The sequence below is a fragment of the Podarcis vaucheri genome (assembly GCF_965113315.1).
Source record: "Podarcis vaucheri genome assembly, chromosome: 5".
In the NCBI taxonomy this organism is placed as follows: Eukaryota; Metazoa; Chordata; class Lepidosauria; order Squamata; family Lacertidae; genus Podarcis; species Podarcis vaucheri.
Genome location: NC_138763.1, coordinates 4,372,239 through 4,389,261, shown reverse-complemented (window position 1 = coordinate 4,389,261; position 17,023 = coordinate 4,372,239). Strand labels below are relative to the sequence as shown.

General features: G+C 47.1%; 1 protein-coding gene across 1 annotated transcript in view; it reads right to left on the bottom strand.

Annotated features, from left to right (window-relative positions):
* Positions 1 to 2,822: 2,822 nt before the first annotated feature.
* The window catches only part of LRCH3 (leucine rich repeats and calponin homology domain containing 3), a gene marked incomplete at its 5' end in the record, with an annotated part of 79,668 nt that continues 65,467 nt past the window's right edge, over positions 2,823 to 17,023 (bottom strand). Inside the window, 6 exons of the mRNA XM_082224101.1 lie at positions 2,823 to 3,327; positions 7,330 to 7,407; positions 8,646 to 8,783; positions 9,750 to 9,868; positions 11,172 to 11,297; positions 12,349 to 12,397. Of these exons, the coding sequence (XP_082080227.1) occupies positions 3,127 to 3,327; positions 7,330 to 7,407; positions 8,646 to 8,783; positions 9,750 to 9,868; positions 11,172 to 11,297; positions 12,349 to 12,397 (711 nt within the window). The 3' untranslated portion in view covers positions 2,823 to 3,126. The remainder of the gene's footprint in view (positions 3,328 to 7,329; positions 7,408 to 8,645; positions 8,784 to 9,749; positions 9,869 to 11,171; positions 11,298 to 12,348; positions 12,398 to 17,023) is intronic.

Genomic DNA, 17,023 nt, shown 5'->3' with positions numbered 1-17,023 from the left:
TTGCTAGCCCTTATTGCTGTGAAGATATGCTTGATATAGATTTTGGGAAATGACTGCTGGAAATCTCTGAAGGTGGCTGAGTAAGATTTCAGTCAGCAAGACATCAGTGCCATGTACAAATCACTGCCTTTCCCCATGGCTGGCAAAACCAGAATGAATTATGCAAGCCTCTCCAATCCACACAATTTTATATAGGTTTCAGAATTCTGGGTGCAGAATTTTAATTCTTTTCATCGCAGAAGACAGAAGTCACCTAATGAACTCTGTCAGCTGAAGCCTGAGTCATGGGGCTCCTTCTCTTCACTCCCCCCACCCGTCCCCTAAAATTGGCTTAAGGGGGGGGGTCAGGAGAACCCCAGAACATTGTGGAGGAGGGGAGGAGGCATAGATCCATCTGACAAGCTGATAGGCTTGCACAGGCGGAACATCTGTAACGGAACCACACTGAATCCCACACACATTCCCGCTTTGGCACCTGCACTTTTAGTGGTCTGTCAGCGCACCTGGTGTGACTATGATGGCCTCCTCCACATACACAATGAGATGCAGAAAGCTTGGGATTTCTGGCAAGCAGAGCAGGCAAACCAGGCACTCAGCCCCAACGCTCCCTGAATTCAGCAAAATGCCACTATAAACATGGACTAAAGGGGATCAGAAAAAGGTAAAAAACAAACAAACCCAGACCTAACTCAGGTTAGCCTAAAGTGAGGCAGAGGCCAGATATAATCATAGCTACACCTGCAGTAATGGACCAAACATTTTGAGACAAGGGGGATGAGCGCAAAAATAATACCCATTCATTCAAAGTGGAGAAAGGTCTTTTGGTAACACTGTCTTCAAGAATTCACAAAGGCAGGAGTTCTGCTTGCTAGGAGCCTTCCCATTTAGGAATCAAGAATCAGTCATAAAGCACTCATTGACAGAAGAGGCCAATTCAAAAGCTATTCAAACGCATGCAACAAGGTTAGAGAATGATGTGTCTGTTCATGAGCCTAACTGCATGTGTTCAACTTTCATATTCTTATTTTCACATATGGGGAGCAACTTGCTGCTCTGACACTCATTCTAGGCCTAAGATGCCCCCCTACTTTGTATTTGGTTACAGCAGTACTTAAATGTGCACATTCTTAAAAACGTAACTGAATTTGTTCTTGCTTTGTGGAGCTTTTGGCTCCCAGCCAACCAGAGCAGGACAAATCCTAAAACGTGTGAACTGGTGACTGCCAGGCTGAGGCAATTCCAATGGTACACCTCCCCTAGGCAGAAGGGCAAACGCTTGTGCTTTGAGATCCACGTTAAGAGCAAAGGTCTCCCTGAGAAAGGCAGGAGCAGAGTGCATGGATAGGCAAGAAAGGCTGAAGCATCAACCCGGCTGGTACCTGAGCTACACAAAACTAGACGAGCCAAGAAGCCATTCTGTAAGGCTGGCTGAAGGTGGTGGAACAAAGCCTCGGTGCTCCATCCATGGGGAGAGGGAGTTGTTAAACTGGGAGGTGGGAGCAGGCAACTGTCTGGCGAAATCTTAGAAGCCAGACTGAGCAGGGGTTCCAGGGGCTAGAGTTTCAGTGGGTTAACTTACTTACTTTCTCCATCCCTGGTTTTATTACCCCACTAGACCCTTTCAAGGCTGAGCACCAGAAGAAATATTTGGACCCCAGCTTCACCAAACCACAACAAGGACAAATCCCATCAGCCCCAAATGGGAACTGTCCAGCTTGCTGAACACTGTTACACATTGTTCGGCGTATGTCTATAAACATGAAAGCACCTAATTAATCAATAACAGTGTGAACGGTATTTCAGATAAGGCGCTGCTCCTTAAAAGTGCTGTCACTATTTATTGGAAAGCTACAGGACTGGTATTAAAGCTGAGGATTTCAACAACTTGCTCATGTGCATTTGCTAGAAAGACGAATGCCTCTCACTCTTAAAAAAGTGCACGCCTCTGCTCTAGAGACGTTGCCTAAGATTCTTCGTGACAGCAGAGATCAACTGAGAAATCCTAACGGTGAAATAAACAAGTCAATACATTTTGTGACATTGGCACACATGTGTGCAAATATGAACGTGAGCCCAGAAGGAGGTGAGGAAACGCAAGGCAAAGGGTTGCATTTTCCCAGTGCTACACATCACCAATAGCACTAACAGCTGGTGCAGACAGGATTAAGGTAGCAGACTTGCTGGTACAGATATTTGCTCACACTAGCGGTCTGCTCAGACTGAGCAATGTAACACCAAAGAGGAACTTGTGTAAGTATTCTAAATAAAGTAGAGATCACTAGAAAAAAATGGCATGCTGTGGATTTTCTGGTCTAAGAAGATGAGAAGCCATTTGTCATGAGCCCCTCCTGCACCATAGACCATCAGTGCAAATGCTATAATGCCACTGTAATAAAACCTGCACTGGCTGTAAAAACCTGCAATCTCCACGTTCTGCTTTGCAACACAGCCTGCTCTGCAAATCTGGCAGTGCCTCAGAGACAGGAAGGAATATTGCCCAACTGCACTGCTTGAAAATAAGGCCTCTTGATGCTTAGGCTTGAGGTTTCTGAGGAATCCTGAACAATCGCCACTTTTTGTTTTAAAAAGGATGGTGATATTCCTGGCATTTGGAGAAAAAGGTGAAGATGCATTTCATTGTTTGTTTAATCCTTAAGAAACCAAAGGAGGTCTAGATGGAAAAATCTTATGGTGAGGGAGTGTCTCCCTTCAACACTGTATCCCGGTTTTTCAAGTGTTCCGTGAGTTCCAAGAATCAAATGTCCATCGCTGTCTCTACCAACCCTCCCTCCCTCCCTCCCTCCCTCCCAAAGGAAGTGGGTGAACTTCCTGTTCTACAAAAATATCCACTGTTGTGCAATTAAAATAGATTTCTACAAAGTGTAACCCCCCTTCTGTTTTGCATAAAGTATTCCAGCCACATAATATAAGGGAGCTTTCACTTATCTAACAGCAAATTCTGCCTGACTAGGTCATTATCAGCAAGGGAGTTTTTCACATCACACAGAGCAGATTGCTGGTGGATCAGGAACAACGTACACATACAAAATTCTCGACTGAAACACAGACCGTTTACCAACCGCTTGGAAGAGCTGGAGTTAAGTCCATGGCACCCTTGAGCTTTAGCTAGAGGAAAAAGACCCAGCGATAGAACACACAGAGCATTAGCATCAGAGCACAGTAAAATGCCGCAAAGCCACACAGCTGGGTGGAAAGGGAGACAAGATTCGGTTCTTCTGAATCTGCCCCCAGAGAAAGAAGAGATTCTACTGTCCTTTTAATGCTGAGGTTTAGCTGGAGAATGTCAGAAGGGGAACAGAGTTTGTCCTGTCCAAAGTGTGAGCAGGAAGGGAAAACAGACAGAAAAAAATTAGCGTCAGTCATCAGTCATGCAAGAATCCATGAAGTAGACAAGAAAGCCCAGGGTCATCCATTTTTCACAAAAGGGTCCTTCAGTGTTCTTACCTCTATTCTTATATTGCTGTTCAATTGGAAGAAAACAGCCATAAAACATACTGGCACAATCAGGCCTTCATTTTTCAGGAAGGGGTGTTATTTAAACTGGGAGCGTGGTGCATGGAAAACATCCCAAAAGTGCACCCATTTTTGGTTGGGAATGCAAAGTTGGTCTCTGAGTGTAGTATCCTGCATAGGTAAACCAGTGTACCATCATGCAACACGTTTCATTTTCATTTTTTTTAAAAAAAAGTTTGCAATTTTTGGACTTTTCACTTTTCTCCCAGCAGAGGTGGTGGATGGTTGTGAGGGTGCAAAGCACATCAACCCCCAAATGTGTTTCTGTCGCACTGTGCCCACTAAACCACTTAGCTAAACATGGGCATGCGGGCACGGCAGAAGGGGAATGTGGCTCTATGCAAGATGCTACCTTTAGAGAACAGCTTTAAAAAGGGATCTCATCTGCCCTCTCAAAAGGTAAGTATTTCTACATAGGACCATGCGAACACCTTTCTCTTTATTACTGGTACAACACAAACCCAACGGGAAGCACCACATGCCTGTCCCGGGTCCAACTGTGTGTGTGTGTGTGTGTGTGTGTGTGAGAGAGAGAGAGAGAGAGAGAGAGAGAGAGAGAGAGAGAGAGACCAAGTGGTACTTGGTGCAGGCAGGATCTCTTATTGCCATCACTGCCTGACATGTTCCCCAACAGTGAAGAGTATAGACCAGATCCTGTTTTGCATAGAGCTCTACATGTGCTTCAGAGTCCCTATACAGTGGTACCTCGCAAGACGAATGCCTCGCAAGACGAAAGAGTTTTCCGTTTTTTTAGTCGTTCCGCAAGACGAATTTCCCTATGGGCTTGCTTCACAAGACGAAACGTCTTGCGAGTTCTTGCGAGTTTGTTTCCTTTTTCTTAAAGCCGCTAAGCCGTTAATAGCCGCTAAGCCGCTAATAGCCGTGCTTCGCAAGACGAAAAAACCGCAAGACGAAGAGACTCGCGGAACGGATTAATTTCATCTTGCGAGGCACCACTGTAAACTATAAGAAGCAGCAGTTTTTATTTTAAAAGGATAAAGGATCCCCATTTCTCTAGGTGTAGGATCTGAGCTATGCCAAATTTGCACAGATCATGAGGCCCGTCATAGGAAATTGTGCACTGATACTTCCACTTGTGCAACAAGGCATTTCCGCCCTAACATTGGCTCTGGGTGGTCAGGAGGAACCCCAGAACAGCGTGCGGACAGAGGGGGAGGCGATGTGATATTGTTCCATTGGGCAACCTGGAATGCTTGTGCTGATGGAAAGATTGGGAGGGTGCAGTGCTGAATCCCACCCCATGTGTATTCTTGGTTGTAAGAAATATACTTAATTAAGCTTCCTCAAAATTGTTGGGGGATATATTCTCAAAACAGCCAGACTTCAGTTTGAGCATCCTTTGTTATGCTGAGTTGGGCAAAGTGCTGGATAGGTCACTGGTGTCAATCCACAAACTCACAGACATCTGAGCAATGGCGTAAGTGGCTGGTCTCTGGCTCCCGGGTGTCTCCCAGCCATCTCCCCAACCCCTGTCCTCACTCCTACTCAATGGTCTTGGGTCCACCAAGCATGACTCTTGCTCTTCCTTGTGATGGCTAGCACCAACAATGCCTTCAGGTCACCCACTGAGCCCCAGCAACATCCTTGGCTTGAACCTACTTGACACTTTCAGCTTCAACCTGGTCTCCACAACCTTCTGCTTCTCTCCGGTCTACACCAAAGCTGATCAGAAGCGGATTCCCCCAAGCAAAGAAAATGGCTTCTAGCCTCATCAGCTCAGCCACCACCACGACTCATCTTGAATTGTCAGACTGCAGAGAGTGCTGCTGGGTGAGCGGAAGAGCTCTTTCACTTGGCCTTTTGTTAACTCCAAGGGGCAGCCAACTCCAAGAGCTATTACTATGAAGATGAGAATGAAGGCCTTTCAGCTGGCAAAATGGGATATGGAAAAGATGCACAGAAGGCAGCAGCAGAAGACAACTCATTTATTCCTGCTATGTTCCAAACTCAAAACACATGGGACTGGCAAACGGCAACCTGAAAGTTGCTTGCAGATCCTGGCTAGTTCAAGCACAGCTCCTGCTTCCACTCTTCCTTATCCTGCCCACAGGGAACGGTCAGGTGATGGCTAGGGTCACGCAGTGGAAGCAAGAGGGGCAACAACAGGAAGGAGGAGAAAGAGAGTGCAAGCCAGCCAGGCAGGGGGACAAGGAAGGCTGGGGCTAGAGGTATGCATCTGGGCCTCTCTGAGGATAGCAGGTAAAGGGGACAGCAGGTAACACATGGGGTGGGGAGAGTTGAGAGGGGATTCCGGTGAGAGGTTTGTGCAGTAGGCTTTAAGTCCTTGGCTGGTAGTGGATTTTATATGCCGTTTATGGAGTGTGAGACTTTGGCATCTCGATTATACACCTGCCAAATGCTGGTTGTTCAAAACACACAGACAAGTAATAACCCGACACAGTCAATACCGCTCTTCACGGTAAAGATCTAGGGATCTCTTGGCAAAGCAGCTGTTTGTAGCAATTATGACTCGGCTATCATCATGAGGTGGAGAGGGGACCATTGCCACCAGAAACAGTATTACAGCACTTAAAGACTTAATGTTTCACATGCAATATAATGAAACCAAACGACTGAAAAGTATCTGTGCTAAAAACCTGCAGCACACACGGTCAAGCCTCGTTTTTGCACCAACTGGCCTGCTCTCTGAAGGATGGTGAGCAGAATCCAGAAGCAAAAGGAGCTGACAATTGGACTAGGATATGCTGAATGTCTGCAGTGCTGCCTTGGAAGAGTCTCTGCCTAAAGTCAGCACCTGCAGCAACTGGGAAGATGAAGTGTCAAGTCCAAAAATTGTTATTGCAGTGTCCAGATTAGGGTGTCAACTGCTGAATATAGGAATATATTATTGGATACCTACCATCAGAGACCAGGTCAAATGTCACAGGATCTAGCTGCAAACATATCACTTTAAATAAGTGAAATACAGTCAGCTAGTCCTTCCACTTCTTCTCATATACCATACATCACAGTAGGTCAGTCTTGGGACTATGGTTTTCATTGGAGTGACCCCAAAGTTTCTCTCCAGACCCCCCCCCCCAAACTACACAGTGCAGAAAAATTCTGCCTGTAGTAGCATCAAGTATGATATTCTGGAGCACTCCTGTGCTCTCTGGCATACCTACATCCAACTCCAAGCATATCTGAGGGCGTGGGAATGATTCAGAACACAGAACCCCATTTGAATAGCCAATGGTACAAATCTTTCGTACAGCTGAATTTTCATCCTGAGTACAGTCTCCGAGAACAAGTACCAGAAGGTATAAAATAGGTAGACTAATGAGATTAGTGACAAGACTTCTCAGACTTGTAAGATACAATTATATTTATTGTACCCAGTGTTCTGTTTGCCTCTGCCGTCCTTCTTCATAAACAGAAGCCAACAGCAGAACTAAATCTGATTTCTAGCGCAAGACCTCACATCTTACTCAATGCACTGAGCAAGACTGGGCAAGCCCTGATAAGGCACTCAGATGAACTGGAATAAACAGGAGTATGATTTCACTTCCTGATTTGCTACATTTTCATTAACACACTTTCCACTGAGCCTATTCTGAATGGAAGTCTGCAAATAGGCATTGTTGAAGGACAAAGGGTGCTTATTACTGGAGTGGCTTGATTGGCTGCAATATGGTAGGTTACATCTCTAGGCATTTATTTCCACTGTGGCCCCCCAACCCCGTGCAGAAACTGGTGCTATGAAATGTCGGGCTCTCAATAATATAAAATGAGTACATGCAGTGCAAAATAAACACAGAAGGTTTTCTCTTTTACCTGAGGCACGCCAATCTTTCGGCAAGCTTCCAGGAAATTTTCCACATTCCGTCTACACTTGGCCATGGTTAACTTAGGCTGCAGAAGAAAGGAGGACCATGTCATTCTTAACTCAACAGTGCCTTACATATAAACCAGAATGCTAAAGATATTTTTGTGCTAGGAGTCAATAGTGTGGGTCCCTAGAAATTTCAGTTAGGAAGAAAAATAGTACATATGACAGCATGGCTGTTCCCACACATACTTCTCTGCCAGCTGTCCCTTAACCAGGCAGAGGGCCTTCACAGTAGTGGCGCCTGCCCTGTGGAACGCCCTCCCATCAGATGTCAAGGAAATAAGAAACTATCTGACTTTTGGAAGACATCTGAAGGCAGCCCTCTTTAGGGAAGCTTTTAATGTTTGATGTTTTATTGTATTTTTAATATTTTGTTGGAAGCTGCCCAGAGTGGCTTGGGAAACCCAGCCATATGGGTGGGGTATTACTACTACTACTACTACTACTACTACTACTACTACTACTACTACTGTCTCTAGGTGTGCACCTCTTGCTCACTGAGGTCCAAACTCCTCTCTTACTCTCACCCCACTATCCTGGTCAGCCAGAAATTAAGTTAAAGCAGCTGCCTATAGAGCCAGACAAATTAGTGAAGGTCTGGATTTGCATGGAATATTTGCATGCCAAAAGCAGCTGACACAAGATTCGGGGATTCTTACAATGCAAAACTGCAGAGTTTGCCACAGTAGCCATAGGTGCTTGCAGCTCTTGTTGAATATTATTGACACAGAGATCAAGGGTTGTTTGTAGCAACATGAAAGAGAAATTTGAAGAAATTAGAATCTCTGTAGACAGAGATCTTTGGGGCTGGGATGGGGCATGTTTCCTTATCAGAAGTCAGGCTGACCTCTTCGAGGTGCAGGGTCTTCCCTGCAGCAGACAACTTCTCTCCAGAATATGCTGGGAATTTTGTGCAGCTAATTTCCTTCTGGCTCCTATGTATTTGTGGGAGGGGGGTTATTGATTTGTTTTTGTTTTATTTTGTATACTCATTTTGCATTTTTCTGTTGTGCACCAGCCTGAGGATCTTCAGATGAAGGGTGGTATACAAAGTTAATAAAAAATAAAATAAATCAATAATAATAATTTTATCACCACTGCCCTGTTGTTCTGCTTTTGTCATTTTACACTATTGCTTATCTTTAGCAGTCATCTGCTGTTTCACTGCTTGAGGGCCTTTCAAGCCAGAAGACAGAATCAAATTTGAAAAACAGGTACGGATTCTATCAAGCCGCCACAGCGCTCTTAACGGGATACTTACAACAGCTGGCGATGGGACGTGAATACTAGGAACAGAACGAGGCCGCACATGATTGGCTAAATGGCAGAGCACCACGCCATCAGTCAGCGCTGCTCCAAGATCGCTGGGCAAAGACACTTTCAACCGTGATTCAATTTTCTGGGGGAAAAAGAGGGAAAAGAGGAGAGAAACTTTCAAGTTCATTGCCGCCGCCACAATACATGCTACCCAGAGACAAACTTTAAATAGGTTGCAAGAAATCTGTAAAGTACAACCTACAGACATCATTAGATGAGGATACGGCTGTGTTCGGATTATCTCAGCAAAATAACCAGCAAATCTCATGCTCTGCAAGCAGCCACTTTGCTCCTTACTCTGCATGAGCGAGCAAACTATAGTTTCCAGTTACATTAGAACTGGGAAACTGTGGTTAACAGCTTCGGAACAAGCCAGGATAAGAAGCCATAGTTTGAAGTTGGTTTTGTGTCCTGGCTTCCTCCTAAGTTATGAACCACAGTTTCCCAGTTCTAATGTAACGGACAACCATAGTTAACTGAAGACTCCCTGGCTTTTCTGCAAAACCGCTGCATACAGCAGTGCCATGGCTCATTCATACCTCAGCTGATTAAGCCAAGATGCAATTGTCCAAATGCAGCCAAGGGCAACATTCTGTACTCCCAAAAGTTTTCCTCCTGCAATTAAACTAAGTTATCTGGGAACCTGATTTGCAACAAATCAGAAAGAAGTGTGCTGAGAAACTGGGAGTAGTTCTGCAGGAGTAGACATTTATAAAGCCTTCTCACATTACTTTTTAGTCATGAGACTAATTTGCAAGAACAGTCTTGTGTACAAACACCACAACACAGGATGCAGCCCACAGTGCAGTAATGGCATGCAGCAGATCTGCCAGATAAACAAGTTGTGACATGCAAGATTTTTTAAAATCCAGAATGCCATGGACATCTCTAGCATTCCTTAAGGATTCCATGCTGGCTACAGCTCACGGGAGTTAAAGTCCAACAATATCTGCTGGCCATTTGGTTGGCTACCCCTGGAACAGATTTGCCTTGAACTTATTTAGCAAGCCCATCTTTCCAAAGCAATGGAGAAAACTTTGCCACGTACTTTCCGCAGTTGCTCTATCAGCTCCACCTCTTCTTCCTGCAGCTTGGAACTGTGGTTTTCACTATGGTCTTCAGTGCTATTAGCAGGTGTCGATGCAGAAGGAGACAGTGATGAAGTGGCTAGAAAAGACAAGAAAATAATAAAGGACCATATGGAGTGTTTGGGAGCCATCCACATAAGCCCCACTGCCCCCTCCACTTCGCATTCCCAAGAGGGAAAGCCCAATCACAGGTTAATCGCTTCATCTGCTGCTTGTTAGAGCATACCCTTCGGCCTAGTTAATGAAGCAACTGCTCTGGGCAACACAACTTGGCTCCAATGTAGGGGAAGATCCACTGGTCAATGGTAGAGCTCATGCTCTACATGGAAAAGGTCCTAAGTTCAATCCCTTGTCCTGCAATCAGAACCAGTGAAGGAGGTGAAGGTCCTGTGTGAATGCCTGGAGGTGGTTGGAGGATGCATGGCGGCTAACAGATTGAGGTTGAATCCTAACAAGACTGAAGTACTGTTTTTGGGGAACAGGGGGCAGGCGGGTGTGGGGGACTCCCTGGTCCTGAATGGGGCAACTGTGCCCCTGAAGGACCAGGTGAGCAGCCTGGGAGTCATTTTGGACTCACAGCTGTCCATGGAGGTGCAGGTTAATTCTGTGTCCAGGGTGGCTGTCTATCAGCTCCATCTGGTACGCAGGATGAGACCTGCTTGGACTACTGCAATGCGCTCTATGTGGGGCTACCTTTGAAGGTGACCTGGAAACTGCAATTAATCCAGAATGCAGCAGCTAGACTGGTGACTGGGAGTGGCCGCCGGGACCACATAACACTGGTCCTGAGAGATCTGCATTGGCTCCCAGAACGTTTCCGAGCACAATTCAAAGTGTTGGTGCTGACCTTTAAAGCCCTAAATGGCCTTGGTCCAGTATACCTGAAGGAGCGTCTCCACCCCCATCGTTCAGCCCGGACACTGAGATCCAGCGCTGAGGGCCTTCTGGTGGTTCCCTCGCTGCGAGAAGCCAAGTTACAGGGAACCAGGCAGAGGGCCTTCTCGGTAGCGTCACCCTCCCTGTGGAACGCCCTCCCTTCAGATGTGAAGGAAATAAGCAGCTATTTTCTTTTTAAAAGACATCTGAAGGCAGCCCTGTTTAGGGAAGTTTTTAATATTTAATGCTGTATTGTTTTTAACACTTGATTGGAAGCCGCCCAGAGTGGCTGGGGAAACTCAGCCAGATGGGCGGGGTATAAATATGATGATGATGATGATGATGATTCTGGGCTGAAACCCAGGAGAGCTGCTACCAGTCAGGGTAGGCAATACTGAACTAGATGGAGCCATGGCCTGACTTGGTTTAAGTCAGCTCCCTATGTTCCAAGGGGCTAACGGAGACCACCAAGCCACACCCTCACAGGTCCAGTTTGTGTAGCCTACCTTTGCTCACTTCATCCCTGGCAACATTTCGAAAAAGGAAGCTCTCAGGACGCTGGGGAGGATTTCTGTAGGAAGGAGGAGCAGCAGCAACAGCAGCTGGACCAGGATATGGAGCAGACAGGTGAACTGAATGTGGACATGCAAAAACACGCTGTCAGCTCAGCAGAACAATAATTGGAAGGACACGTTTTTAAACCGACAAACTTATTACTGAGTGTTATAAAGATGTGAGGGGAAGACCAGCCCACTCTAGATGCCTACAAACATTCCTCAGTACCCTCTGGAAAAAAGTCTTCTCTATTTTATTAGAGTTTCACAACCTGAGGAACGTCCAAAGGAGCCTCAGTCCAGAAGAACAAACCCAATGCAATGAAGCTCCCAGCCCTCCCAAAGTGACTGAAGCTCAGGCTACAATAGTCCTGCATTTATGAACCCATACAAAATGCTTTTCTCCCAGTACAATGGAATTTCACAGCTGAAGCATAATAGCCTGTTCATCTCCCGTTGTGGTCATATTTTGGTTTGGCCCAACATCACAGGCAAGATGTATCAGTGGGAGAAAGGCTCGTGTGGCATTACTTAACCATGACAATTGATTACGGCGTTTTCTGGACCTAGCTTCATTCGGAGACAAACTTTTTTATTGCCTTACTTTACTTGTGTGGAAGTGAGCTGTATCTCTCTGCTGAGTCAAAGAATTGAGAGAGAGCTAGTGCAGCATGGAGGTGAAACAAATGAGCTATGAATCAGGAAGGTACAGGGTCAAGTTTTGCTTCTGCCATAAACTCACTTGGTGGCTGTAGGGAAGGCACTGCTATCTCAGCACCCGACCCCCTAATCTAGGAAAGGAGAAGAACGGTGCTGGCCAATCCTACAAATCAGGAGTCATTACAATGTGTGTGAAGTCCTCTGAACACGCGAAAGTATGACAGTTATTACACCTATAAAACTACCTGGTGGAAAGGATTGCTTAAGGCACTTCTGTACTGGCTCACCTTGTTGTCCAAGTGCAACATCCACAACTGGCTTGCAGTGTTGGCGCAGCCCTTGGTTGTGGTGCTACACTGGTCCACAGGTTATGGCCAAGACCCCTGTCAGCTTAGCTTGCACTCTGATAACCTTTTCAGCATCTCAGTGATGCATCTGTTTCCCCCTTTGCTTTCTCCCCCAAGTTTACCTGTTTGAGCTGTGGGTGAATTTGGCGAGATGGTAGATCTGTCATCACTCTGTGGATAAAGGAGAAAGATGAAGCAGTCGAACGCAGCAGAAATAAGCTTTGTACACATCTAGGATATCATTCTAGGGGTAGGAAGATGGAGCATAAGATGGGGGGGGGGGGTTAAATGCCATAAAAAGGATCTCTTAGAAAATTAGCATAACACTTCTGAGACTATAATAATGGAGAATAGTACAGCCAGGATCAAATGTATTTGGGACAAGAGCCACAAAATAAGGAAGGCTTGCAACTAAGCTAGCCAATGGGGGGTGGGGGAGATAAAACTGATTATATGTAAAGAAAAGATCTTTAATCAAAGGCAAATTAGTACGAAGTGAATATTCAACTGCATAAGTATCTCCGGTTCTTAGACATATTTTGCCACTTCTGTGAGGACTCTTTATTATCACTGATTACAATTTCCAGCATGTATGTACAAGATAATCACACTAATCAAGCGAAGTGGACTTGTTAAGGAATGCAAGCACAAAAGGGTGACTTTTCAGTTCACGTTAAGGAGACAGCAGAACTTCATTTTATACAACAAGGAAGCACCACACAGCAAGTGTACTGGCCCTTCTACCAATATTCCGCTATTCCTCTTTGTTCTGCTGTTGGAGGGAGCCACAGTGGGCTCCAAACTCAGGACCAGGTTTTAGAAGAGTTGCATGGGTGGAAGCGAGTGACCCACAATCACCATCTTGTGTGAAGTGTCACCAAGAAGAAGCAAGTTACAGAGAACAGCCCACAAGCGTATTTGAGGGTCTCACTCTGGTACCTGAAGGATGTCAGCAAGAGCAGCAATAAGAATTTAGCAACAGGAGGCCAGAGGAAGTCAAATGATATCCCTGACCTCTCCAATGGCTTCTAGGTCAGGCCTGCTTCTTTGGGTGAACGGAAGACAGGCTGCCTTCACCTATGTCTCTGCCCTTTCTCCAGCTTGAGAGATAACCAGGTCTTCTATAATAAAAGAGTATGTTCGTTTATGATTCTAATGAAATATTAAGCAAGCACAGGACCTGATCATTTTCACAATGAAAAATCGTACTGGCCTCTGCAAAAAGAAGTCTGCAAAGCACCAAAAACATCAGACGAAAAGTGACAGACAGTGATGGGTGTGCATATGCAGTTTATTTTAGTGGCCAGAAAGTACAGCCTTTATCTGCTGCTGAAGATTCTGCAAACAAGAAAAGTTTTACAGGCTAATTTCAGCTTCTACTGCAGACAGGTTAGACATCATGTCATGTCAGAATAAAACTGCTTTTCTCTGACAACTCGTTTACTTGGCAATCCTATTCATATGGCAAACCAGAAAATTGCCCCAGGAGTGGTTCTTGGTGGTACAGATGGGATTTAATATGCAGAAACCAAAATTCTGTGGTCTTTGCAATGACTTGGGGCAACCAAAATGATTCAGGGGCTGGAGCGTCTTCCTTATGAGGAAAAGCTAAAACAAGTGTGGGTTTTTTAGTTAAGAGGGGGAAAAGACAAATAAGGGGAAATATGACGGAAGGTTGCATGCAATTATGGAGAAAGTGGAAAGAGCCGCCCCACCTCTTTCAGAATACTTGAACTCAAGAGTCACCCTGTGATGGGTAGCAGATTCAGGACAGACTGGAGAAAGAACGTCCTCACACAACAGAGAGTTATATGGAATTTGCTGCCGCCAGATGTGATGATGGCCCTCTATTAAGACAGCCTTGAAATGGGACTACAGTGGTGCCCCGCAAGACGAAATTAATTCGTTCCGCAATTTTTGTCGTCTAGCGAATTTTTCGTCTTGCGAAGCACGAAATCCCATAGGAATGCATTGAAAATCAATTAATGCGTTCCTATGGTCAAAAAAAGTCCAAACAAAGCCAAATTTGGTACAACAACAGTTTATTAACTGCTCTTTAAAGTCACACATACTGTAAAGAGCAGTTCAAAAATTTAAGGGAAAATAAATTAACTTTATAAACAAAACATGTCTTTGTTTTTAGTCAAAGAAAAAAAGTCGCGAGACGTTTTCGTCTTGCGAAGCAAGCCCATAGGGGAAATTCGTCTTGCGAGGCAAATCGCGAACGGAAAAACCTTTCGTCTAGCGAGTTTTTTGTATTGCGAGGCATTCGTCTTGCGGGGCACCACTGTAAATACATTCATGGAGGAGGGTCTGCGATAGCTAAACGGACCCCTCATATTTCTGAACTACTGAGGGAAGAACAGCAGAGGTCTTTCTTTTGTGTCCTCTTGCTTTGGGCCTCACAGAAGAAACTGGCTGCTAACTGTTGGGGAAGCTCAGTCGGTAGAGCATGAGACGTTTAATCTCAGGGTTGTGGGTTCAAGCCCTGCCTTGGGTGAAAAATTCCTGCATTGAAGGGGGTTGGACTACATGACCCGTGTGGTCCCTTCAGACTTTGTGATTAGATGGACCTTCTCAGTCTGATCCAGCAAGGCTGATCTTACATTTTTAGTTTACTGTATTTTGCTTGACCTCTCCCAGCTTAACTCATCCAGACATGGTGCACATGGACCACCAACTCTCTGCAGAGTCATCTATTAAGCAAGGGTGGTTCTTGGCTCCATTAGATGGACATGAAAACTCTCCCTCAGGCTCCGCTTTAAATCAGCTCATGACAGGACAGGCCGAGAGTAGGGATCAACGCTGCCCTCAGTATCAGGTAAGCAGGAAACGTAAATCCAGCCAAGACAGTCACACGCTGCATGCTCTTCACCTGGTTGAGTGTCCCCGGCCTCCTTTTAATGGTGTTGGTATTACTGTCAATCTCAAACACTAAGATAGGCTCAAAACCATTCTGTCAGGGAGGGCAGAGAAGAGAGAAGGGGGAGAAGAAAGGGAGGAAGACAGAGAATCACCTGAAGAAGGCAGAAGGTGCAAAGCAGAAGAATCCAACAGACTACTCTTGACAACAGTCCCAGAACGGCCTATCAACATATGGAGCTGCCTTACTCAGAGTGAGGCCGCTGATCCATCTAAGTCCAGCAACGGCTGTCCTTGCTGGCAGCAGCCCTCTAAGGCAGTGTTTCCCAACCGGTGTTCCGCGGCACACGAGTGTGCCGTGAGACGTTGCCTCGTGTGCCGCGAGATGCCTGGAGGGAGGCGGGCGAGTCGGGCGGCGAGAGGCGGGGCGGCGGCGGCGAGGAGAGGCCGCGCCTCCTGCTGCTGCCTGGCGCTCCTCCTCGCAGCCGGCAGCGCTGCCTGGGCGCCTCCGCGCGACTCTGCCTCGCTGGGTTTGGTCTCCCAGCAGAGACGGGTCACACGCGCCCCTCCCTCCCTCCCTCAGCCTGCGCGGAGGGAGAGCCAGAGAGAGGCATCGCTCCTGCGCGGCGGGAGAGGGAGCAGCCGGAGCGATGCCCCAAACGAAGGCATGGGACCGGAGGGGAAATCCTCTCCGAGGAGGATTGAGCGCAGCTGAGAGAAGCCTTTCGAGGAGCTGCCGTGTCCCCTGGAAACCCCCTTCCCAGCTCTGCCTGCCTGCCTGCCCAAAGCTTGGAGGTTCCCTGGCAAGGGGGAGGGAAAAAACTTTCACTTTTGTGCGTCCCTCCCGGCGTGACGCTGCACGCTGACGTCACGGGGCGGGGCTTTAATGGTGGTGTGCCGCGAGATTTTTTTTCAGTAAACAGGTGTGCCGTTGCCCAAAAACGTTTGGGAAACACTGCTCTAAGGTCCCAAGCGGAGGTCTCTTTCAGGCCCGCTAACTACGACTCCTCCAAATAGAGATAATCAAGGGCTGAACATGGAACCAGCTTGCAAGAGAATATTCACATACTACTATTATCCAGTTAAATCTTTTCCAGTCATTTTGCCTCTGGTCTCTCTCCTTTCTCCCTCTTCCTTGAGCAAGTGTTGTTGTTTAGTTGTGTCCGACTCTTCGTAACCCCCTGGACCAGAGCACGCCAGGCACTCCTGTCTTCCACTGCCTCCCGCAGTTTGGTCAAACTCATGCTGGTAGCTTCCAGAACACTGTCCACCCATCTAGTCCTCTGTCGTCCCCTTCTCCTTGTGCCCTCCATCTTTCCCAACATCAGGGTCATTTCCAGGGAGTCTTCTCTTCTCATGAGGTGGCCTGGCCAAAGTATTGGAGCCTCAGCTTCAGGATCTGTCCTTCTAGTGCAGTGTTTCCCAACCGGTGTTCCGCGGCACACTACTGTGCCGTGAGACATTGGCTGGTGTGCCGTGGGAGGGAGGCGGGCGAGTCGGGCGGTGAGAGGCGGCGGCGAGGATCCGCGTCGAGCCGGGGGCGGCTCCGCGGTGGTGGTGCCGAGCGGCGGGGCAGCGCGTGCAAAAGGGAGGAGCGCGAGACAGCGGAGGAGGAGGAGGCCGGCATGTCCAGGCAGCAGCAGCAACAACAGCAGCAGCAACTCCCGGCGACGGCTCCTCAAGCCCCGACGCCGCCCCCTCCTCCGCCCGCTATCGCCGCCACCACCACAACAGCCGCCGCCGCCGCCTCTGTTGCCGCCGTCCCTCAGTCCCTCGCTCTGCTGCGTCCTCCCACCCCCAAAGCTTGGAGGTTCCCCGGCAAGGGGGAGGGAAAAAACTTTCACTTTCGTGCGTCCCTCCCGGCGTGACGCTGCGCGCTGACGTCACGGGGCGGGGCTTTAATGGTGGTGTGCCGCGAGATTTTTTTTCAGTAAA